We start from the raw sequence: 26147 nt of genomic DNA, 5'->3' as shown, positions 1-26147 counted from the left end.
TAAGCCGCTAAAAATCTGAACTGGATGACACCGTACTTTTTGACTCTTCTCGTCCCACAATAGACTTACTATATATTGTAAAGCGCTGAAAATCTGAACAGTTTAGCATAACGCCTAAACGGCAAAAAACAATGACACCCCATTAGCACATTGCAAATTGTCCACATTACTATTGCTATGAACGCGAAGATTTTTGGTATGGTTTTCTCTATTACAGCATTTAGATTAATTGTAAGGGATGTGAATTAAGAATCTAATATATAATTGTGAATATAATGTCTAAATGGTTAATGCTGTTGTAATTCAATCTTCGCTGCGAAAAGGTAGTGGTTCGAGTTGATATTTAAAACACGAAACGATTGTACGTCCAGTACACCTGAATCGTGTCTTGCATCAATCATGAAGTAATCAATCTTATTTCGCGTTGATGGATCAGGAGAGAGACACGTTTTCTTATGAAAACGATCCTGCTTCTTTGTCATACGATCCACTTTTCAACATTTTACTTGACGAAATTCTATCTTCCTCACGAAGATGATTAAAAAAAATTCTAAAAAAATTTAATGTTATTACTAAAATTTTTAGTAAAATTTTGGCATGGAATCAATAATCAATAGATCTAAATTCAACTTTTAAGAAAATCAAATTTTTTAAAATAAACGATTAATCTTAATGAAATGCATTGAAGTGATTATGATGAGAAAATAAGAGTAATTTGTATAACAAGTTTTCTAAGTAGTTTAACTAATTTATTTTAATTTCTAGTATCTTTAAATACTTATAAAAAAATAACCTTTTTATTTATGTAAGTTTTTCTTTGCAGATCTTGAATTCTTTTTATCGCTTTTCAGACATTCGCAATGTGATAGAGAAGTTTAAGTTGGCAACGATGAAATATGTTGTAACTACCGAACAGGTAACTAGTAATATTATTATTAACATAATAATAAGAATAATAATCATAATAAACAATTATATAAATAAGAAAAATGGTTCTGTTAACAACCTGCTAAAATAATATATAATTCAGTAAAAAGTATAAAATGGATCAAAAAAAAGTTGAAGTTGATACAGATAAAAAATCGAAAGGGAAACTAAATATTAATAGGTATTTTTATATAAAGATCGATTTTAAAACTGTCTAGCTTTTTACAAAGAAAAACAACTGTTTTCGTCAACAAATATTGACAAATGATTTGTTTAGTATAAGATCGACAAGCGGATTATCTCTTAAATAAAGCTCTTTCTTTTTATAATATTTCATACATCATTACTGAGCTCGCCGACAACATTGAACTAATAGAAAAATTCATGATCAAAAAGCAAAATGCGCTTTTGAGACTGAAACCCCAAAAAGTGGATGTTACATCAATCAGGAAAAAAATAAAAATATTCCAGTAATGCAACGAGCACTTGATATGCAGATTTAGGTAGAAACTAACTATTAAAAACCATACTTTTGAAATATGGTAATAACTACAATCCAATGCTGATTTATCTTATTATATGACTGCGTATTGAACATCCAAGAAGGAAGTATTATTTGACTCTATGATAACATGCAATGAATAAAGATGCATATCCATAAAATTTAAGACACCAGATTGAGTCTCATGGTATTAGAAACACCCCAATCAAAAAGGAAAGTTTTTATTTGAAAATCCGGATGGAAAAATATTCCTCTGTGGTGTTATCCTCTGACGTGCAGAGATAAGAACTAATTTGAAATGACTTAATATGTATGATTTGAATTGCGAAAGGCTGTGAACACTGCAAGAGTGTTGTAAAAAAATTCCAAAAGTTGCTACCTTAGATATAAAATCAAAACAGAAGAAAAAGAAAATTAAAATATTTTCATATTTTGTAATATATCTAAACACTCATTGTTAGTTTTAAAAAAATTTCAAGGAAATCAAAATAATACGTGTATAGCTTTTAAAATGACCAGTAATTATGATTAAACTGCTACTATTACTATAAGGTACAAGATGGGGACGGTGTTTCCACCTTTATAGTAGTAAGTTTTGTTGGCCTGGAAGATAATGGATATGTAAGAAACAAAACAGAAAGAGACCCTAGAGCAATATTAACTTAAAAACTAAAATTATTGGTCACCAGAATGTCTAAGCCGCTTAATAGTGCTGACTATACCTTGCATAATCCACTGTTTTGCTGAGCTGGATGAGTAGGTGGTACGAAATTTTGAAAATCTCAAAAATCGTCCAAAAGTGTAATTTTCAAAAAAAGTTCTAAAATCGCCATGATTACTTTTATATGGTAAACGTGAAAAAATTAAATAACTCGTTATTCAATAAATATCCGACTAGTGGAGTTAACATGTCGCTTTATTAAAATATTTCCTAATATTAACCATGTATTTTTACTTTGTAGTTGAATGTACATCAAGTTAGTTCGAATTTATTACTTAGATAAAAGTAAATTCAACTACTCTATATTTTATGATTTTAAAAATCACTAGGATTTATACAACTAGGATTTATAAATATTATTAATATCGTACATTATGTTAATATAATTATTATTGGTGTTTTGATTATATTTTAGAGAAAGGCTTTTTACCGCGGCGAATTCGAGAATAAACTACCTTTTGCTATATACGCAACGTTGGTTTCTTTCACAGGATTTCTGGGAATGATAATGTTATTCTATGGTAAGAATCTAACTCTAATATTTTATTTTAAATTATAATTATAATAATATTTAATATTTTTAGATCCTGTAAATGCGATTGGACAGTTTCCTTATCGTGTAAAATTACCTGCAAGCCTCAAGCCGGAACTACAATTAATTTATATGGGAGTCAGTGTTTTATTGCTTGCAATGCAAATAGTAGCTATAGATTACCTCAATGTAATACTTATCAATCAAATACGTTTTCAATTGAGGTTTCTTAATCTGTCATTTAGTGAGTTGTCTATGAATGATCGTAAACAATTATTAGCATCTCAAAAGAAACCATTTGTAAATGAACGCATAAATTTAATTATTGAACATCATTGGTGTTTACTAGAGTAAGTACAGAAACTACCTCAATACAGGGTATTTGCTTAAATTATAACTCAAATATATTAAATCTGTCTATATACTGGGTTGGGTAAAAAAAATAATTCCTTTCTTTGTTTGAATTATAATAAATTTGTAACGTATGATTGGATTAATACTTTCTTTTGACAAATAACAAGTTATTTAGTTATTGGCAAATATTTATAGATATTGGCAATTTGTGTTAAAATTTGTTAATACATGAGTAAACTATTGGAAAATCTATTATATATTTTAAAATTTATAAACGGATGAATACAATATAATTGTGTTCAATTATATGTTATTTTTATGGCAAAAATACTACACTAGAATATAATTCACTTGATTTCCTTTTGAAAATTGGGAACTGAAAAATTATCCAATAAAAGCCATAAATTTACCAAAAAAGTTGAACCGGCATGAGAGCAATTACGATTTAGAAGAGAACTTGGGTTTGAACCACAATTTTTAAAGTTCAAACAATTTGCATAAAGTTGGTTACAAAAATGAGTTAGATATTCAAGTGCTTTGTGATTCCATATAAATAAATTCCTGGATGAAAATTCGCTCCGTTAAGAATTTCTACCCATAAATTATTTTTGAAAGAAATTGAGATACTCAATACATATGGCAGGAACTGATAAAAAGTGGATCATAGATAATAATGTTGTATAGTCTTGCTATTAAAAGATGGAAGATATGTATAGTCTTGCTACATATCACCTCCACAAATGGTAATGGTGTTTCGTGAGATTTTAATGGTTTCATCTATTAAAGCTGGTTTCATCTATTAATGCGAGGGAATTAATTTAAAATATGTTGGGTTTCTTAATGAAAAGTGTAAATAATAATTAATATAGTTTTCTGTCTCATCAATAATTAAGGGACTTTGACTACGGGGACTTCACTCTTGAATATTATAATTTTGACATTGCATCACCTTTTTCGATGCCAAATTGATCTTAAAAGAGGATTGTAGAAAGCATCTGTAGCAGTCTTTACAAAATAGATCATCGGAATTTTAGAATAGTAAATGTTGTCTTAACCAAAAAATGGAGCATGGTGATCGCATAAAATTAGTGATATTATAAAACAGTTTTTGAAATCTAGAAAAAATATTTTATATTTTGATTAAAGAATGCAGAATTATTTTTGCTTGACCCAAAGCCATATATAAGTGCACAATAAATTCAATATATATATATATACATTCATTCACATATAATTGATATATAACAAAGTGACTTTTTCCTTATTGTGCAGCTTACGTAATCAAATTGAGGATATTTTTCGTATGCCGGTTTTAGTACAATTTTTCACATCTGTAATTATTTTCGCCTTGACGGGATTTCAGGCCACTGTTCGTAATGATACCACTAATGGAACTGTGCTTATTTATTTTTACTGCTGTTGTATTTTTTGTGAGCTTTTTATTTATTGCTGGTGTGGAAACGATGTCTTCGAACAGGTATATGTTTATTTCTTTAGCTCGTTTCTTTATCATTTATTTAGATATTTATATATTACATATTTTATATTTTCTTAGAGTAAAACACTATCAACAACTGGTTATAGCTGTATTTGGTATAAATATGATCAACGTTTCAAGAAGTCATTACAAATATTTCTGATTAATGCTCAGAAACCATTTATTTTCTCTGCGGGGGGCTTTATGACACTATCTTTGCCTAGTTTTGCTGGTATATTAACGAAGTCATATTCATACATTGCAGTTCTGCGACAGTTGTATAGCCGATAAGTGGAATTGACACATAGCCGATAAGATAAGTTGTTCATAAACAGCACTTTTCTTAGTGTATTTCTGTTATTTTTAAAGCAAAAAGTTGTAAAATATATTATTAAAATATGTTATACTTCAGTGCAATTATATAGTTGTTTCAATTCTAAGAACATTTATTTATTTAAATATTACAGTTGCTATTTGCTCAATAACATTGAAATAACTGCAGAGAATTATTATGCTAATTGTGGTATAAATTATATATATTATAACACAATACATATCTAAGGCGACTACGACACATAGGTTTTAAATGCAAAATCCCACTAAGTTCTGGTCCAAAAATTTAATAAAACCAATCTTTAAAAAGTACGCAACTATCAAAAAACAGAAGAAAAAGAACATACTACCGGTGTAGGACTATACTTTAGTTTAGTTTGTCTTTTAGCTTTATTTCTAATATTATAAAAAAGTTCAAAAAATTGTGTATTGTAGAAATTTTTTCATTTTAAATCTTGTGAGTTGTAAATATTAACTCATCAATATTTACTGACTCTTTCGAATCAACCAATTGCATTCTACAACGCACAGTGTGATAAAACAGATATTAGCCGAACAAAATTCGATATTTTCGGAACCAGTAGAAATATTGATATGAAATTTTCATACAATGTAGTTTTTGTGATGTTTTTTCTTTTAAATCTAATTTGTGTTAATCTAATGTTCTTTTTTAACTGATTTAGTTGAAATTTGAAATATAAATGAAGTAAATATTTTTTTTCAAAATAATAAATGCCCTTATATTATCACTTATTGAATTTGTTATTGAAATAAATAGGGCATATTTTGCACAATTTTTTAGTAACTTTTGGGGCCTAAAGCAGTTATAAAACATAGATTACGTAGGATGAATTTTTGATATTTGTAAAGTCTTACCATTTGGCTGTTAGTAGGAAAAATTGTATGAAAAAACCAGGATATCTTTTTTGGGTATCGCAGATAGAAGTGAAAGTGGCAAAGAAAAATTGCAGACTTATTGTGGAATTTCAATAATAAAGGTTTATTGATAATTGAAATTGAAACTTTTTTTATATATAATGAATAACAATATTCTAAGCTTTAAAAAAAAGTCAAAATGATTATGTTTGAATAACTAGTAAAAAAGTTATATGGGTTTAAAGTTTGTTCAATTTTTGCAATCACAATTTCGCTAAAATTGCAGAAAACTGCAAATAACTTAAGAACTAATAGGCGCATCATGCCCATATTTTTGCATAAAATTGTGTTGTTATATACGTAATAAATGTTTTTAGTCTAATAAGAGTAAAAAGCTATTTTTAACGATAATGAACTACTTTTTATGAAAATTTTGTATGGGGGGTGGGTGTGACAGTGGGCGGAATAACATAAAATCGTTGGAATATATGTATTATAATGTAGGTTTATTGAACACCAAAACTCAAATTTCTACATATCATAGTTTTTGAAATATCTAGAGACACCACTAAATGCTCCATGTTTTGGCCAAAATTTGGAGGAGTTGCAGTAAACCGATTGGGCTCGAATTAGATTTAAAAGAGATATCATCTCAAAAACTATATTAAGACAATTTTATATCAATATCTCTACTGGTTCCGAAAATATCGAATTTTGTTCGGCTAATTTCTGTTTTGTCACACGGTGACACGGCGGTGAGATAAAAAACGTTTTTATTTTCAATAATCACTAATATAATATAATATAATATAATATAATATAAATAATATATATATAATATAATAAAAAATAATAATAATATATAATAATATAATATATATAAAAATATAATATAATATAATATATATTATAATATAATATAGAATATAATATAATATACAATATAATATAATATAATATAATATATAATATAATATAATATAATATAATATATATTATAATATAATATATATTATAATATAATATAGAATATAATATAATATACAATATAATATAATTTACAATATAATATACAATATAATATATAATATAATATAATATAATAAAATCTTATAATATAATATAAAATAATATATATTATATGGTATGGTATATTATATTATACCATATAAAAAAAGTAGTATAATATAAAAAGTGTTATAATATAATAATAATACGATGTCATACATAAAACAATATTTATAAAGTAATATAATATATAAAATAATATATATAAAGTAATAAAATATATATCATAATATAATGTAATACATAAAATAATGAAATGTAATGTATAATATATAAAATAATATAATATATTATATTATAAATAATAATACTACATTTTATTATAAATATAATAATAATATAATAAATATAATATAATATAAATATAATATAATATATATTAAATAAATATCATATAATAATAATATATATAATAAAATTATAATATAATATAATAAAATAATAATATATAATATATAGTCATATAATATATAATATATATAATATAATATAATATAATTAATAAATATATATAATAATATAATAATATAATATAAATAATATAATATATATAAGATATATATAATCATTATAAACATTATAGATAAATGATAATATAATAAGTGTTATATAATATAATATAATATAATATCTAAACATATTAATAGAAAATTCAATAAAAAATACAATTATAACAGTTTAGGAGAGTGTTTTTACCGGCACTATAAAATCTGTTATAAAGCGACGTGACCATGAAAATTGATCAGAGTACAATTTTAACTTTGTATCTGCAGTGTTGAAGCATTTCATAGTTTAAAAATCTTGAGTAGAAATGACTTATTCTCTCACTTTGATATACTTCCAGTCATTGCTCACATTTCGTTACGTTCAGTTCAGGGAAAGTAAACGCGCGGCGTATCTCGACCGATACTGTTGGTGCTGGTGAGTTCAGTAAATTGCCAAAATATTGAAGTTGTGATAATAAAAAACACGAATTTATACATATAAACCGAAACGCATGAATAAATTTTTTTGATGTTTTTAAAAATTAATAAAAACATTTAAAGTGTATATATTTTAGATACTGGCAAGTATATTGAAAACATTCGCCGATGGCGTCATGTGTATAAAATTGAGAATTCTTGAATGAAAGAAAAAATTTTAAATAAAAAAGGTTTTCAAATACTTCATAATATGAAAAAAAAGTGTCCATATAAATAAAAGCAATTAAAGTGTTTGTTTAAAAAATTTGTTTTGTGAGATACAGTTTAAATACTCTTTTCTTTGTTTTAACATACAAATATCTTTTACTTAAGAGAATTATTTATGTACACAAAGAAAACAAAGAAATAAAAAATTATGCGAAATGTGTTGAGGCTGGGCTTATCTTACTGACTTGTCTCAAGTACTTAAATCATTCGTATTCGTTTAAATTAATTTGCTTGATAAATGATTTTGTTTATATTGTATTGCAGTTTCATTACAAATACTTTTTTCATTCCGAATAATTAAAGTTTGTAATCTGTGATTTTGCAAATTTGTAATCTGTGGAACTTGACTTAGTGCTCTGGTTTAATTGCCTTCTTTTCTTCAATACAGTAATTTTTAATAATTCTCGGAAATATGTTCTCCAATATGAGTGCTGGAAGTATGATACAACTGAAAAATAAGTAATTTAGATTAAAATATTATGCCTATTATAACCATATCCGAAAATGTAGCGATTTGATAAGAAGTAGTATGAAAACACTTTGCTTTAGTTCTTAAATTAATCATTAAAATTTCAAGAAAAAAATATATACAATATATATAAAAAATATTTGTTCGTCATGTAGTAAATAGTGGTTTAAAAGTAAAGTTTTTTTTTAACAAAATGAAATATAACATAAAACAAGTAGAAAACGAGAATAAAATTGCTTACAGAAGAATAATGCCATTGTTTGTTATCAAAAGTTATTATATAAAAAACTGAATACTCCTCGACTGTAATTTTAAATGAAGTTAAATTTATTTATTTAAGTATCTATGCTTTACAAATATATGCACGTCTAATGTCTGCACGTCTAATTATGAAAAACGTTTTGGTTTGACTATATCATAGAGTTGTTTCTAATATTTCCGAATACCTATCATCTGTGGTCTTTGGAAATTTTTTTGATGTTATTTAGCCCATTTAGATTCTTTGGGCCGTAAGTATTAGGCTTAGAATGTGAATCTATCAAATAAGAAGCAAATTACTTCACGATTTTAATGAAACGAGTCAGAGTACAACGAAATTTTAGTTGTTAAAATTTTGGCTTTTTTTTTTAATTTGTGCTTTGATAACAACTTTCAAAGTACTTGTCATTAGAACCAACTTAATAAACTACATATTGTATAAAAACACACTTTAAATTTGAAAAACAAAAGTTTCGTGTAGCTGTATAAGCCAATAGTCTAACCAGTATTAATATTTGAATATCAGATTTGGGTGCTTAGCCGCATTTTAGAGAAATTTTCTATAGATAATTATTAGATAATTCCGAAATCGTTGCAAGCATGAATTCTACTTTGAAGACTCTTGGCTGATTATTAAATTCGTAAAAAGTGAAGAGGTGTCAGTTCGGAAGATCTTTAATAGAAATAGGCACTTTAATATATTATGCCTGCGCTGGAGCTATTGCGGGAATTACAGCGTTTGGTTCCAAGGATGCTCAATTGAATTTCATTGGGTCCTAATTAGGATCATTGGAGAAATTTGCTAAAAGAGGCTTAAACCGCACATCGATTGTAGCGCATCATCGGTTATGATGCAATTCAGCCATGTACTATATTCCTTAAAGTGGTTCTGATTAAAGCTCACAAAAACAACAACTGTATTAGTAATAACAACAAGAGGTACCAGCAGAATATATATGTAGGTATTATGAATTAATCTCACAGTTTAATTTCATAAATAATTTCATGAACATATATCTTAATTTATTTATAAACTTTTGGAAACTAATATCGGACGGCTAGAAATATATATAGTGAAATTAAATTAGTTAAGGTGATGAAAGTAATTTTTGCATTAGGATTGCACGCATCATAACAGTTTCCATTATATAACGTATTGAATTACTAGGAGGACGATAACTAATAACAAGAGTTCTTAGGGAATGACCTGTAACCAAAGTTAAATAAAATCTGAAATTTCATTAAAACCGTACGTTCTTTGCTGTAATACCATTCTAATTCTACAGAGAGTATAATTTACAATCTTTTTAAGTCTTTAATATTCTTAAAATATAAAATCTTTTAAGAATTAAGATTTTAATATTGAAATAGAAAAAAAAACTTGAACATAAGAATACATTTTTTGGTCACTATACAATATAATAGTACATTTTTAATATTAAATTATTTTATTAATTAATTATTAATTAATTAATTAATTAAAAATTATTATTTTAAAATTGCTTTTTACTTATTTAATTTATACATTTATTTACAACACAAATTTTAGGGTAGTATCTGTTTATCCATGTTCCCATAGAACCCCACAGCTGCACTCCATATGTTCAATTCAGTTCTAAGCCATTTGAGAGTAGGAGCAATATACTGTAGATTGATATTTGAGAGCTGAATTTCATACATATGATATATGGTTTAAATAATTTTTTTTTATATAAATTTTAAATAAATACATTTTTTTCGTTGCTTTATGGTATGTTGATCTTGATGATTTTAATGGTTGAATAATTTTTTGATTAAAAATGGGTGTAACTTTTGCTGACTTCGTTTCGTTGGGATTGGTTTTTTTTTAAAGAAATAAATGGTTCTGTTTTGGATTTTGAATTTGAGGACAATTTGAAATTATAGTTATATAATATATATTATACTTTTATATATATATATAAATCTATAACACAAAAACATGTAATACATCTGAATCAATCACATTAAAATTGCAATCGATAGGAAAAATTTATAGTCATCTATTAATAACTAAGTCTTAACTTAAAATATAAAATATGATATGTGTTTTTAATCGTGACAAGTATAATAAACCAAGAATCCACAAATGCTATTAAAATTGATCTATATTAAAAGCAAGAGTTTGTAGTATCTAATTACTTTGGTAAAATGCATTGTTCTAATCCTTTTATTTCATCTATGAAATATTTGCAACCGATCTCTGAAATTTAGTGATATACCGGAAACAGTTTTTAATAATTTATTCTGTCAATCTCATTTGTCTAATAAGAAATAATAGGAATATAAAAAGGAATTTCAAAATAATAAGAGGTGTTATATTGAATATTTAGAAATTATATACTGATTGATTTAAACTTTTTAAAATATTTTTTAAACCTTATTGGGAATACATAATTTATTAAAAATAACTTTTCAAATTTAAAATAATTTTACATATAATTTTGTTTAGTAATTATTTTAACAAAAAGAATACTTTATACTAAGTAGTTGAAATTTTAGAGATCGGGTTTTTTTATAACAACATTTAATTTGATTTTTTGATAACCCAAGAAGTCTGCCTCGTATTTTCATTTTACGTAGACTTGTTGTAATTTCGGATATTGATAGTCAAGAATTAGAAAAAAAAACACGTTTGGTTAATTAAGTATAATTTATGGAATATTAGTTATTAGTATCACAAGGAGTTATTATTTGTGCAATTTAATTTTGGTCGAAACCTATGCTTATTAAAAATTATTGTATAGTATAGTACATAATACTAGTATAGTATAGGACTCCAAATACTCAAAATAATATATGACTTAGAGCTGCTTTAGATGGAAGTGAATGATGAACAATTCACTTTAAGTGTGATAATTATTGTTATCCTAACAACAATTAGTTGGTTATCAACTATCCCAACAACTATTAGTTGGTTATCAACTATCCTAACAACTATTAGTTGGTTATCAATTATCTGTAGAAATTATAACATTATTCTTGTTTAGAGACTTTCGTAATAAAATGTGCTCTGAGATTTGATAATTTAATTATTGTATTAATATTATTTAATTCTTCAATTAATATTTTTCTAAATACGCGATTATTATTATTATAGCAGAATTTATTTATAGGTACCGCTTACTCATGTACTTATTTATACTTGCACATGAATATAGCTTATGAGTTAAGTTTCGTTAATGAAAATAAAAAATATCTATAATGTACATAAAAACTTATTTTAAAAAAATATTTGAAATTAAAGTTTCCATAATGGTATTTGTATATAATAAAAATTTCATAAAAAATCCATTCCTATTTATATGTACAACAATACACAATTATACATTGCCACAATCATTTATTGTTAACTTTTCAATAAAAATAATACAATAAAATAATAATGGAAAATGTGTATTAAATTTTCCACTTATTTTTTAAATTTTTCAACTGCGCCAGTATTATAGTCTGTCTTGTAGCATTGCCTTGATAAATGTTATGATTGATACATACCATTTAACGGTTTATGTGCTATTATTAAAACGAATATGACTTTTTGCATTATATATTTTATCCTAATAACAACAAAAAATATAATATATGTAAATATTAATGACTCTTGAAGAGAAATAGGTGTTCAATACTTATATGACAATGATTTTTAGTAAAACCAACTACTTTGAACAACTTTTCATTGACGTTAATATAATTTAGTTTCCGAGATGTCGGCCTTTAATGTTAGAATTTTTATATACTAATATTAAGTCACGTGCAATTCGTTGTTGTCCATTGCGATTAAAGAAAAAATTGCATTTACTAGTTGGTTCTAGATGGTTTTATCTAGAATGTTTCATCTAGGTGTATCCAAGATACACCGATTTATCTTATTTGTTTATTATTTACTTGTGAGTTAACACTAAAATTAATTTTAAAGTTATATTATCTTCAGACAGCCAAATTTCCTTAATTTCGTGTAAATGAAATTAAGTTAATTTCAAAAGTGTTTATACTGCACCAAATTAAGAAAATCATATGTTTTTTGTTTATAATATGTTCAGATAGCCAAATTTCCTTAATTTCGTGTAAATGAAATTAAGTTAATTTCAAAAGTGTTTATATTACACCAAATGAAGGAAATCATATGTTTTTTGTTTACAAATCGTATGTTAAAAATTACATGTTAAAAACATCATTTGTATCTAGGAAATTTCAAAAGTTGATTATTATAACTATAAAGGTTGTAATTCAATAGTTTATGTGAATTATTATTTTCACTTTAGTTTAAATTAATAACAGTCACACGTTTTTCTCTATATTCAAATTTAAAAATTTGCACTAAGTTTAAAATATTTTCCCGGTTTTATTAAACTCAACTGTCACTGACATTTATTTAAAAAAATATGTCAAAAAAATATGTTTTCGTTATCTGAACTTTATCTTTTGCTTAAAATTTATTTTACGCCATGTTGTATTTAAAATATTCGTTAATTTCAACCATCGTTTCAACGAAATTAAGGCCATTTTCCTTAATTTCGTTCTAACCTTAAAACTAAATTTTGTATGCAAAAAACAACTTAATTTCGCTGAAACGAATATGAAATTAAAATTTTTGCGTAATTAAGGTGTTTCTGAACATCGTATTAATTAAAAATAAGAAACTAGATTACTAGGTCCTTCACCCTGTATTTATATACATGTTAAGATTTATATCGAAATTTTATTTAATATGTCTTTGGGTAGGTTTATTATATTGTAGTCGCTATTCTTGATTGTGTTGAAAAGGCTAGCGTCGTTGGGTGGGTTGTTGTGGCAGTTTATAAAGTGGTTCATGGTTAGTATCCCGGAAATTATTATCGCAGTAATTCATTCAATTTAAACAAATTCTTATGCTAAAATACAGCGCACTGTTGTTGCCTTAAAAAAAAAGATAATGAAATTGTTTTTTCTTTCATACAAAAATCTTAGTATTAAAAATAATTAAAGCAACGAAAGGCATTGCTGGGGTTTCAAAGTTTTAAAGAAAAATGAAAATTAATTAATTACAAATTCAGAAAATGAATTTTAATTAAACCAATAATGAAATGATCAAATACATATAGAAATAATAAAACTAATAAATTTATAACACATTTTGCTGAAGTGATAATTCTAAATATATTTCTATTTCAAGAAAAAAAAAACAAGAATTTTTAGAAAATATTAAATAAATGTTTTTATAATTTGGTGTGATATTAATTTTTATTATAATGTTTACACTTAGACTTAGATAATCTTTTTACCATAGTCTTATAGATTTTATTTGAATTTTGTTTTAAAAATGGGACATATCGTTGCTTTTTTGTTAACAACAATAATCTAAACATAACATTATTTAGTGGCTAATTTTGCAAAATAAATAAACAACAAAAATTGTTTATATCAAAAAGCACATAGGAATAAACACAAGTTTTAAAGCCATAAGATTTGATTTCGTTTTTCTATTTGTTAGTATTTATTTGATATATATGAAATATATATTATGTTTTTCATTTTCATTATAAATATTTGTTTATATATATATTATACTAAACCATTTATATTTATATAGTCTTTTAATATTATTTTTAGATAGTATTTTTAAATTTAACTGAAAAATTCTTAAGATATTTGATGTTTGTATTCCCAGAAAACAATAATCTATACATTTCTCGGTATTAACATCTATTTGTCTATTCATTCATCTCTCTCTTAAATTATCTGTATCTGAAATATGACTAATAAATTAATTATGTATTAATTCTATGAAATGTATATCAAACTTGTTAACTTCGATAGAATGAGTGAAAAATGCTTTTGTTCTGTTGCATTCTGGATTGAGTTTAAAATAAACAAATATTTGTAGAAGTTAACTAAAACAAAAACACTTCATAAAATTAAACAAAAATAATCTTAAATTATTTACGATGCATTTTATAGCTTCAATATGTAAATTTTATTATGTAATAATACTCCACATGCCACATTGCTAAGTACAATGGCGAATAATTTTTAATTTTTAATCTGTATAGCAATCTGTATTATTTTTTATATACCTTATTCTTTAGTTTTCTTTTTAATTATATAAATACAGACATTTATTTTTTTAATAAATTATTTTTAAAAATTATAGTAAATCTGCCTGAACTAAACGAACTTAACATACTATAAAGTATAAAATGTAAAGATTTTGATAATGTTTAAAGAATATATTATTTGATTTTAATATTATATATATAAGATTTATAAGATTTTTTAAAAAGTTTATATTCTACTATTAAATACTAAGGAATTTCCGCCCAAATATTTTTAAAAAGATGAAATTCTTGCTAAAATGTTATTACAATTTTTTTTTACTATGTTAGACTTAGACTTAGATAAACTTAAACCAATAGTAATGAATAAAGCTTATAATGACACATTAAGAATAAATATTTACTGCACAAAATCCTAATGTGCAGAAAAATGAATTTAATGAGAAACCGAAAATTGAATTCAATGACTAACATAATAAACAAATTACAAGCACTAAGTTTCATAGCAATGAAAAATATTTGGGATATGGAATTTATTTTAATCTTGTACGGAAACTAATATTTTTATTAATGCAACTTGAAAACGTAATATGAATACACATATTTGAATATTTGATGTTATTTACAACAAATAAAACTAGGAAAAATATTCCGAGTCTATGATGATTTGTTATTTTTATAAATGTTTTTCTGTATAGTGAAAACACTCTTGAACTGGATAAAATATTGTTAACCAATGTTTTCCTTCCAAATGGTTTTTTTTGTATAAATTGAAGAGATGACTATGCTTTATAAGATCAGCATATTTCAAATTTTAATTAATACTCAATGAGATAATTTTTAATATAAGTCATATTACAGATTTCTTGCTTCCTATTGTGGTAGGCCTTTGCCAACTTGTATTTGCTCCTAGACTGTAATTGTCTTAAGGTTGCAATGAGGTCAGCGTTTCTGAAATACCACCGTTAATTTCCAGTGCCTCTTAACGCTTTTTTTTAAAAACATTAAATAACTTTAAAGTTTTCTGGCGCTATCCCACAACTGGGAATGTAAGTCCATACTGGCTTTAGTATATGTTTCGTATAAATATTGTTTATTATAACATATATGAAAATTTTTTTTTTTTGCTTTGTGTCAATTCATTCAATTGTATATTTTTAAAAAATAAATTGTATCGGCAAAAATTCTAAGAAATGTACTTATAAAATAAATTAATTTATTATTATGACTAAATTAAGAGAATTTATTTCAGAGCAATTTTAAGTAAAATTATTGCGAAAACTTCTCTGTTACTCTTATTTGGTTGTTCACGCTTGATTACAAATTAAGTAGTTTGTGAATGTTTTAGCGAACTATTTATTTTATTTAATTATATTAAATTGTAGTAGTGTATATAAAAATATATATACACAACACAATATAATATACAATAAAATACAACAAAAATTAATAATTAATAATTTTAATAGTAATTTTTTTAATTTGGATTACAAATTTATTTAAGCAAAATTTTTTTAAAACTAAAATAATTTAAATTATATTAATTAATAATAAATTAATTTAGTTTAGTCAGTATGAACACATTTTGTGGTTTATTTTAGTATTAAATATGATACATTATATATTTTAAAATATATAACACATATTTCATTTGTAATAGTACATTTAATTACAAAAATATTTATAATATAATTTAAAAATAGAAGCATTATTATTTAAAAATCATAACCATTTTAGAAATTTATATTTCCCATTATTTCTTATAAGTTATAATGGTTATTCATAATTCATGCGTGTAAGCAGTTTATATTAGTCAATTTATGTGTAAAAATAACTATCAATAGGCCCTTCATTCTCTCTAAATCATCTTTAAATTATTATTTATTGATTTTCACAGTTCTGAATTTTTGTGTCTTTTTAGTACACATATTATGTATACATACATATATATAAATATATTTATATATATATTTAATGAAACTTATTAATACATATAACTAAATAGTTTTAGTGGTTTAAGGCAAATGAAGAATTTAAATAATTTTTTAAAATAAAAATTTTAATTGAAATGAAGATAAAATAACAAATAAATATTAATGATTACCATGAAATTTAATATTGTATTTAAGAGTTTAAAGTTAAGACATTAACATTATTGATGAATGAAAAGCAGAATTTAAAATCAGTGGAAAGTTTTTTTTTAGCAGTTATAGATCTGGTTCTCCTGGAGTAGCAGCTTTATGCACCAAATTTCAAATAAGCACTATAAGCACAAACAGCCGCCATTTGACAAAATGTAACTTTCTTATTAAAATTATATATATATATTATCTTTCAATTTTCTTTTCATCTGTATGTAGCTCTACAGATGAGGGATAAAAGTTATAAGAGGGTAGACCAAGTCTTATTGCATACCTTCCTAATATGGAATAACCTGTCAGCACTGTTGCCTTAGAACTGAGTTGCTTCTACCTAAGTGAAAGTAGTGCACTGTTAAGAATTTTGTCCTATTTGGACTTGATGAATCTTGTGATTTAGGAAATTTAATTTCTGAGAGCAGCGATATCTGATAAATATCGGATAAGCGGTAAACCCGGGTATCATTGATTAAATGCCGGGCTGTACAAAAATATTCCAACAATTATTTCAGAAGCCATATAGCATATATTGGAAAAGTTTTCACTGCCAACTTTGTTATTTAGTGCAAAGCCGTCAAATATATAGAATATATATATAAATATATAGAATTTTATACAAAAATAAATTTTATGGACATAAAAAATATTCGTAACAATTATCAGTATTATCAGTATTTATCAGTATTATGATGATATATATGTTTTTTTTTTTAAAAAGAGCTAAGATGAGTTACTATTTTAGGATATTTCTGCTTTGACAAATTGGTTAAGCTAGGTATAGTCGAGCTCGGAAATTGAGGATGTAAGCTGAATTCTTTAGTGGGATCATAATGGTGCTATTATAAAACTAACATAATGTGAATAATAAATATACTGTCACTTATGAAATACCAAAAGTGTAGCAGAAAAAAAAAATTAGCCAAAACCCTCATTAATATTATCTGGAGGAATAATGTTTAAACATAATATAATCAACGAGCCAAATTAACATATTTAGAGTTAAATTTACAGCGACTCAACAGTAATTCAAATAAAGTAATTAATTAAATGAATTTAAATTAATTAAATAAATTTAGATCAAATTGAGTGTCTAGTGTCTATTACAGCACGTGACTACGCAACCATTACCCTATTGGCTGATTTTAATGTCATGAAATATTAATTTGGTTCACTTATTGAACCATTTGCTTCTGTTGGCTTTGCCTGCTATAATATAAGTCCATTAAGGTATCAAGAATAATGAAAGAGCTTGATCTGTTGTCATGTGATTGATTGGTAACAATTATGGGTAACACTATTCTAGAATATGCAGCTTTTGTAATTTTTGAGACACAAAAGAGACATAGAAGACATTTCTAACTCTTTAAACAGATCTCTTGAATTAAAAGAGTTCAGTATAAGATAATTTAGAAATCTAACATAACTTAATGAAGTTAGACAATAGTAGTATTAATTTTAACGTAAGAAATTGGAAGAGATTAATACAATATTTAAGATATGCATTAGAATAGAAGAAATATATGAGTTTAAGTTAAAAATTAATATGAAATTAATATTATTTTTTTTATATAAACTAATTTTAACTAAAATGTTAATTTAAATTCTGACTGACGATCTTTTATAAAAAAGTCGTATTTGTTATTATAAATAAGATTGTATATATTGTATTGTATGTGCATATAATAACATATAATAATAAACTATAGGTCCTTTAAAAGTAACACCACAAATAGATAATTCTTATTGAGGAAGAGACTTCCAGGCTATATGTACCAGAAAAGGAAATAGCAGCGTATTATTATGTCAATGTCCAGCACTGGCTAGCAGGAGGATGACTGTCTTGGGACACCATTGGGTTGGTGATGATTTGGCAGTCAATCTCAAGCTAAATGAGCTGCTTGCAATAACAACAGATATAGTTATGCGAACGGATGTCACTTTAGTTTTAATTCAATAACGACATCCGAGAATCAAAAGACGAAAAAGGACCCAAGTTGTTTTGAGGTCTAATTTGGCTAATCCTTTACTTCGGTGGGACCGCCTGTTGGACGGTGCGCCGTCCCAACGTCCCACAATGTATACAAAAAAGCCTTTTATAAAAGACCTGATTATTTTTAATTACTCTATATTTAAGACATTGGTTTATATGTTAACAGTAAATTGCTATAAAATTGATTCAATTTGTTGATTTAATAAATAATCTTTCTTAAGCTTAGTTTAATACGTCACAAGTTTATTGAGAAAATTTTATACTATTATATAGTTTCGCATTTTATATGAAAGGTGTAAAATACAAAGTAAATAAATATAAAACTGTGATATGTGCAGAAAGTTCAATGTATTTCAGTTTTTCAATTTAGTAAAATAAAGAAGCAATAATTGTAATTAAAATTAAAACAAAAACTGAAAATAAAAACCATTCTTATTGTAGAATTCGAAAAATGTGTTATTGAGAAAGTTTATTGCAGTACTTAAAGTTCAATGGCACCCGCTGTTCGCATTTCAGTATTATAATTACATATTTTTAATGCGACTGCAGTCTGTAGTTTGTATTCCAAAGTACTTTGTTCTGCCAGTTGTGCAGAAATATTAAACGAACGTACGAGTAATTAATTTTATTATTTTATTTAAACTTTTTGATATGCGAGCAAATAATTGCGGGCTGATTTGTATTTATAAATTTAAAAGGAAATAACGTCATATTCAATACTATGAGTAATGTACGGTGTTAATTACAGAATTTTTTATGTATCTATAAGATAACATATGTAATAAAAAATAAATAAGACATGCATTGTTCCTCAATCTCCCATTCATTAAAGTAAATATGTGCATACATTTGTAGTTATTTAAATTAAAAGTGAATTATAAGTCCTTATCATGAATATGAAGTATTTTTCTACTGATATCTTATCTTGCTATCTTATAAAGGCGTTAAGTGTACACAAAACATGCTTTAGAACAAAACTCATATATGGATATAACCATTACTAATGTTTAGTTTCATTAATTTGATATGAATTAATATGGGCATTTAAAGTTAACTGACTATAATTAAATTTTTTTTGAAAAGAATTTATTTTTAATTTATTTTCAAACAGCATTTCTTATTATTATTTCCATATACATTTTATTTGATAATTTTCCATATACAAAATTGAATTTGCGGTAGTAAACACTTTGGAATGCAAATTGGCTACTTAACGTTTTGTATAATAAATTTGACGTCCATTATTTAAAACAAAAATATTAAAACAGATATATAAAAATATATACTTAAGGTATACACAAGGTATTGGAATACACCCTGTTTTTCGCCCGAATTGTACTAAAGGTAATAATTGCTTTTACTGTTAAAATTACTTTTTATTAATTTTTTTCATCGTCCGACTTTAAGTGTTTGTAAATATGGAGAAAAACGAGTATTGCTCTATGCTTGAATTTTTAATATAAAAAAATAATAAACACTTCCAAATTATAATCAATTTTCGTTTACCAATGAAGTTTGCGGGGATTGACCACTGTTATATGCAAGAGTATACGGCATAACACGCCATGTAGTGTCATGGGCTCATCAAAATTGGTTTCTTTTGGCCATCATGACAAAAATTCATGTTCTGCAGAGCGTCATAGAAATTGTAATATGTAATTTGTTTCTTAAAGATACAAATGTTGACATTTATTATTAAACAACAGTGCTTTGCCTAAGTGACAAGGCACAGGTAGCCTCGGCTCTCATGACCAAATTTGAACAGACATATTGTTTTTTTTTCTTAGTCTCCATTTTATAATTTGCATATAAAACTACAACAATTTTTCTCATGATACTCTACATAACATGGCCCTAAAGATGGTTGGATCGCTTTAAAAGAAACTTCATATCAAGAAAGTTATTGTTCAGCTTTTCCTAAACGCGAAAGCGGATATGTAGAATAACATAGCATAGCTTCTTTGTAAAAAGCACCAGAATGGTCGCTTTACATATAGTAAGTAAAACAATATGCATTACAAAATGTCTCTACAAAAAGAGTGGCTTTGAAAAAATAAACAATAGGCGAACCCAAAAGTTAACTTTCAATTCGTTGAACTTGTGTTTCCAAAATAAAGCTGTAGTTTATAAGTTCGTTCTAATTTAAAGCACGGCAAGTGCTTTGGTTGGTGTCACTAATTCAATAAAAAATAAGTGACAATAAAACCTGGAACTTGAGCATTGAAAGTTTCTGCAGCCTTGGCTTCTTGTTGACAAACACGATTAGTCATCGCTTCTAATTTGACAGGCACGAGTTCTTAGCCTGGCACTTGCAGTCCAAACAAATTATATACGGAATATAAACTAATTAAATAAAAATTCGATTATTCCAAAGACCACTGATGAAGAGTACTTGGCAATATTCGAAACAGCGTTGTCTGGTCAGCCAAACTTCAATAAAATTATAATAAATTTTTGTGTTTGTTCTTTATTTCTTTCTTTGCTATTCAAAATCCCTCTAATTTAATATTAATATATGTAGCAATATATGTTAGCAAGAACAGTGTTAAAAAAAATATATTATATAATATTACAAGCTGAACATACGTAGCTGGAACAATCAGGTGCACCTAATATGGCTTTCGGGACATGCCGGTATCTAAGGCAATGAAATGGCAGACAAACTTGCAAGAAGAGGCACAGCCTCAAGAATTATAGGCCCAGAACTATTCTGTGGTCTAGGCAAAGGAACTTTATCTATTCATGGTGCATAGGAAAATCGTCATATATTCGTATACATATATTTGAATTATTGTGCAGTACTAATATGCGGTACCTAACTTACACTATCTCTAAAAAACTAAGTTATTTATCCAATATTTATAAAATAAATAAACATTAAAAATACAGTTGTTTTGTATGGCTGCTAAATTTAACAGAACCAACTATCAATTGATTTTATCTATCTGACTTTATAAAATCATCTATGTAAATTCTCATTTGCTTAGTTTAAAACCAATTTATGTATTAACTGGCAATTCAATTCACTGAAGAGTAAATAGATTTATAGACAGATAGACAAATGAACAGATTATTGTTATTATCATAAGATAAATCGATAACAACATTGCATATATCAATACCTGCCTGAACTTGACGACCATAGTACTTATTAAAGTACCAGAGTTTCAGATTGCTTTCTCCAACTTTATGCTGGAGAGAAGGTAGAAAAGATTGTCACATTGACGGTATCCATCAAAGACGTTGAATGCTTTGGATAGATATTTTTACTTGACAACACTGTCAATCAATTTGCATATGTTACACGTCCTTTTTATCTAATTATGTGTATATAAATTATATAATATCTAACGTGTAAAAATTAAAAATTTTTTAAATATGCTAATTAATAATATGTTACACTATATACATTAACAATATTGCTTATTAGCTAACAATTGTTGCAAATTAACGAAATTTATTACAAATTTCATTACAGCACTCCAAAAATGTTTAAAATGAAGCGAACTCCAGTCCACATAAATAGACTTCTACTTTTAGGTTGCGCATATCTAATCTTTCTTTTGCCATTGACTTTAGCACGAATACCAAATTGTGAGTTCCACGATACTGTCAATATAACTGGTAGTTTACGCTACAACAACGGTTCCTATTTGCATGATGGTGTGATAATACCACCTAAACTCATCGGCGAATATGATTATGAGGTGCTCTATGACGGTCTTGAATTGACTGTGGGGAAACATGTACGCGGTTGTATCTGTAAACTAAAACCTTGCGTTAAATTGTGTTGTCGCCCAAAACAAATTAAAAAAGAAAACTTAAGAGAATGTGAAATTGATGCTAAAACAGAACTTGAACTGTCACCTTACGTGAATATAACTTTCAGCAATGGTACGGAGCAGAGCATACATGTATTAGAGGAATTTTATGTTCAGCATGGAATACCCTGTTATGACGCTTACAAGTTGACACCAGATAGCGAGGAGGACGATGAATGGAAACTCTTCGAGGTAAAAAATATATAATATTTAATAAATGGTATAAAACAATTTATAATTTTAAAAAAGAATGGCACATTGATGCGTTTGTTTGACAATGCCTTAATGACAAAACGTGATTATTGCTTAACACCACATGAAGTAAGTGGTGTATATTTGCTTACTCCAATGAATTGTCCAAACTATGAAGAGCAGTCAAATAATCACTTCGCTAACAATCTTGGTATATATAAATGAATTTGAAACTAATAACCTCTTAAGGCTTTACTATTGGTACTCATATATTAAAAAAAAAATACTTATTCTTATTAATTACAGCAATGTTAATATCTATACCCTTTTTGGTGTTGACAATCTTTGTGTATGTCTTCATACCGAAATTGAGGAATTTGCATGGAAAATGCCTTATTTGCTACTTATTTTCTTTAACGGTTGGTTATAGTGTCCTGGTAACCAATAACTATTTCAGCAAACAATATAATGATTTCACTTGCAGTTTTGTAGGTGAGAAAATCAATTATCATTGCTTAATATAAAAGCTAATACAAATATATTCTATATATAAATAAACTTTTAATATAATTACAATATTAATTAACAGGATTCATGGCTTATTTCTTTTTTATCGCGGCATTTTTATGGTTAAGTGTGATAAGTTTTGATCTCTGGCATAATTTCCGAGGCACCAGTTGCAATGTTAACCGTTATATGCAAAACAAACGTTTTGTTATTTATTCTCTCTATGCATGGGGAATTGCTGGGATTCTCACTTTCGCAACCATACAGGGTCAACTATCAAGTATCGATAATCATATTAAACCCGGAATTGGCGACGAATATTGTTGGCTTAAAAGTAAGTAAAATTAAGTAAATTATTATATATGTTACATATATCTTTTTTTTTTGTATTTATAGCCGATGATTGGTCAGCTATGATATATTTCTATGGGCCGATAATGTTACTAATTTTATTTAATGTGATTATGTTTATACTGACTGCTACAAAAATTTATCAAGTTAAAAGGGACTTGGAGCGTATTGTGGCTCGTGAAAATGATCAGAGGTGTTTGCGGTCAGAGAAAGAAAAGTATGTTCCTTAAGGAAATTAATTTAAAGTGGACATTAATTATATTAAGTCAGGGTGATTTTAAAAAATGTAGAAATATTTGAAACTGCAGTAAGAAATCAAATGAAAATTATTTACACTTTTGTTGAGTGGTAAAAGTGGTGCTATACATTTTAGTACATACATATGGTCACATAGTCAGTTAAATAAAGTTTTTATTTAACTGAATGTAATTTTGGTCGATTTTCTGACTGTTGCGTTTAAGACATTAAATCAAATTAAAAGTTTAAAATTTTTTTTTGTATTAGCTAGTAATTTAAAAACTGATAACATATTATGATTTGTCCAAAATTCGAATGGTTTTTGGTGTCATAATGGAGTTCACTGATTTTTATTATACTATTAGAATCACAGCATAAGTTTACTGACATTTTCCCTACATTTTAATAACGCATAGTAATGTTATTAATGTTAAGAGATGTTCTGATGGTTATTGGTGACTTTAATGCCAAGATAGGCTAAGGTACGGACGATGCAATTGTTGGCAAATTTGACCTAGGCGAAAGAAATGAAAGAGGTGATCGTTTACTGGATTCTGCAGAAGTAATAAGTTAATTATTTCCAATACATTCTTTAAACTGCCAAAACGTAGACTTTATACCTGGAAGTCACCAGCCGATACATCAAACAGGGTCATCCGTAACCAAATCGACTTTATAACAATAAGTGAAAGATATAAGAACTCAATAAAATTCGCAAAAACCTTCCTCGGTGCGGATGTTCCATCTGATCTCAACTTGCTAGCTGTTAAAATCAACATTAAATTCAAAGCGACAAGCTCAGCTCAACAGAGGAGTAAACTCAATGTAAAAAATTAAAAAGCCCAGATTTGAGGATGCGAGTCGAATATGAAATTGAAATGAGGTTATTAAGTTTACAACCCGCTTGAAGAAATATCTATGACAAATAAAAACACAATAATGAAAGTAGCAAATAATGAAGTGGGCGTGGTCATATCTAGAAGAAAAGAAAATGAATGACAGATGAAATCCTGGCATTAATGGAAGAAAGAAGTCAGTATAAAAATAAAAATACTCGCAAATATAAGTATATACGTGTTCTTATTAGAAAAGCAAAAGGAGAGTTTCACAAAAAGGAATGTGAGGAGATAGAGGGGTATCAAAGGAGAACGATGTATTTAACTTACTCAAGAAAATTAGAAATATGACGACATGTAATAGAAGAAAGAGAAGGCCACTTATGAATAACGAAAGTAAATACATAACAGAAAAAGGCGAAACACCTCGCATGTGAAAAAACTATATTCAAAATCTATTTACGAACAACCGATCAACCGATCAACCGTGACTACCGATCGAAGAGCTGTTTCAGGTCCACATATAACCTTAGATAAAGTTCAAAAAGCAATTGATGGTGCAAAAATAAGAAAAACGGTAGGTTTTGACCAAATACCAAGAGAATTGGTGAAGTTATTTAAAGATAATGGCGTACATATTTAACAAGATTTTTTAATAAAATTTATAATACTGGCCAGATACCAAACTATTGGATTCAAGAACGTTGTCGTGACTTTAACAGAGATGTCTTTTTATGTTATTGATTTTGAAAAAGCTTTCGACAAAGTCGAATACGGCAAACTCATAGAAATTCTGAAGCATTGCTGATTAGATGAAAAGGATATCCGAATAATCGCAAACTTATATTGGAAACAGTACGCAAATGTTTCAATTGATAATTTCTTCACGCAAGAAGTAAAAATAAAGCGCGGGGTTCGCCAAGGGTGCATTCTGTCACCATTACTGTTCAATATATACTCGATATATATACTACAATATTTGTGAAATGTATATTCTAGTCAATAATAACTAACTTGATTTTAAATGTATTTTAAATATTAGAAATGTTTTTACGTTTATACTTCCTACAGATTAATTCATACTATTTTTCTAAGTTATTCATCTCTTAAAAGATGTAAAGCAAAAGTCAGTCCGCGATTATTCTAATTCAAATGAGAAACTTAATTTTAAAATATTACGCAAATCAAAATACTGATAGTTTAATCTATTCTTTGTTACATTATTTTTTAGAAATATTTTTAAATGATTGAGATAGTGTTTTTTAAATAATATTTAAAAAATTTAATCCAAAACAAACCACTTGAAGTATTTTTTTTT

At 26.2% G+C, this 26147-nt stretch overlaps 2 protein-coding genes across 2 annotated transcripts; both read left to right on the top strand.

The window, feature by feature from the left end:
• Positions 1-275: 275 nt before the first annotated feature.
• LOC119680688 (odorant receptor coreceptor-like) lies at positions 276-4842 on the top strand. The gene is made up of 6 exons (XM_038093632.1): positions 276-286; positions 811-916; positions 2566-2671; positions 2735-3032; positions 4309-4513; positions 4592-4842. Exons 1-6 carry the CDS (start codon positions 276-278, stop codon positions 4802-4804), a joined length of 939 nt encoding a protein of 312 aa, XP_037949560.1. The 3' UTR covers positions 4805-4842.
• A 2793-nt stretch (positions 4843-7635) lies between these two features.
• LOC119673415 (G-protein coupled receptor Mth2-like) lies at positions 7636-24035 on the top strand. Its single transcript, XM_038084687.1, has 6 exons — positions 7636-7711; positions 22364-22898; positions 22956-23109; positions 23205-23390; positions 23488-23739; positions 23802-24035. The coding sequence occupies exons 2-6, from the start codon at positions 22374-22376 to the stop codon at positions 23984-23986; spliced, it is 1302 nt and encodes a 433-aa protein (XP_037940615.1). The 5' UTR covers positions 7636-7711; positions 22364-22373; the 3' UTR covers positions 23987-24035.
• Positions 24036-26147: the final 2112 nt, after the last annotated feature.

This window comes from Teleopsis dalmanni, chromosome 1 (genome assembly GCF_002237135.1).
Source record: "Teleopsis dalmanni isolate 2A chromosome 1, ASM223713v2, whole genome shotgun sequence".
Lineage (NCBI taxonomy): Eukaryota > Metazoa > Arthropoda > Insecta > Diptera > Diopsidae > Teleopsis > Teleopsis dalmanni.
The sequence above is the reverse complement of the archived record's forward strand: the minus strand, read 5'-3'. Positions and strand labels throughout refer to the sequence as shown.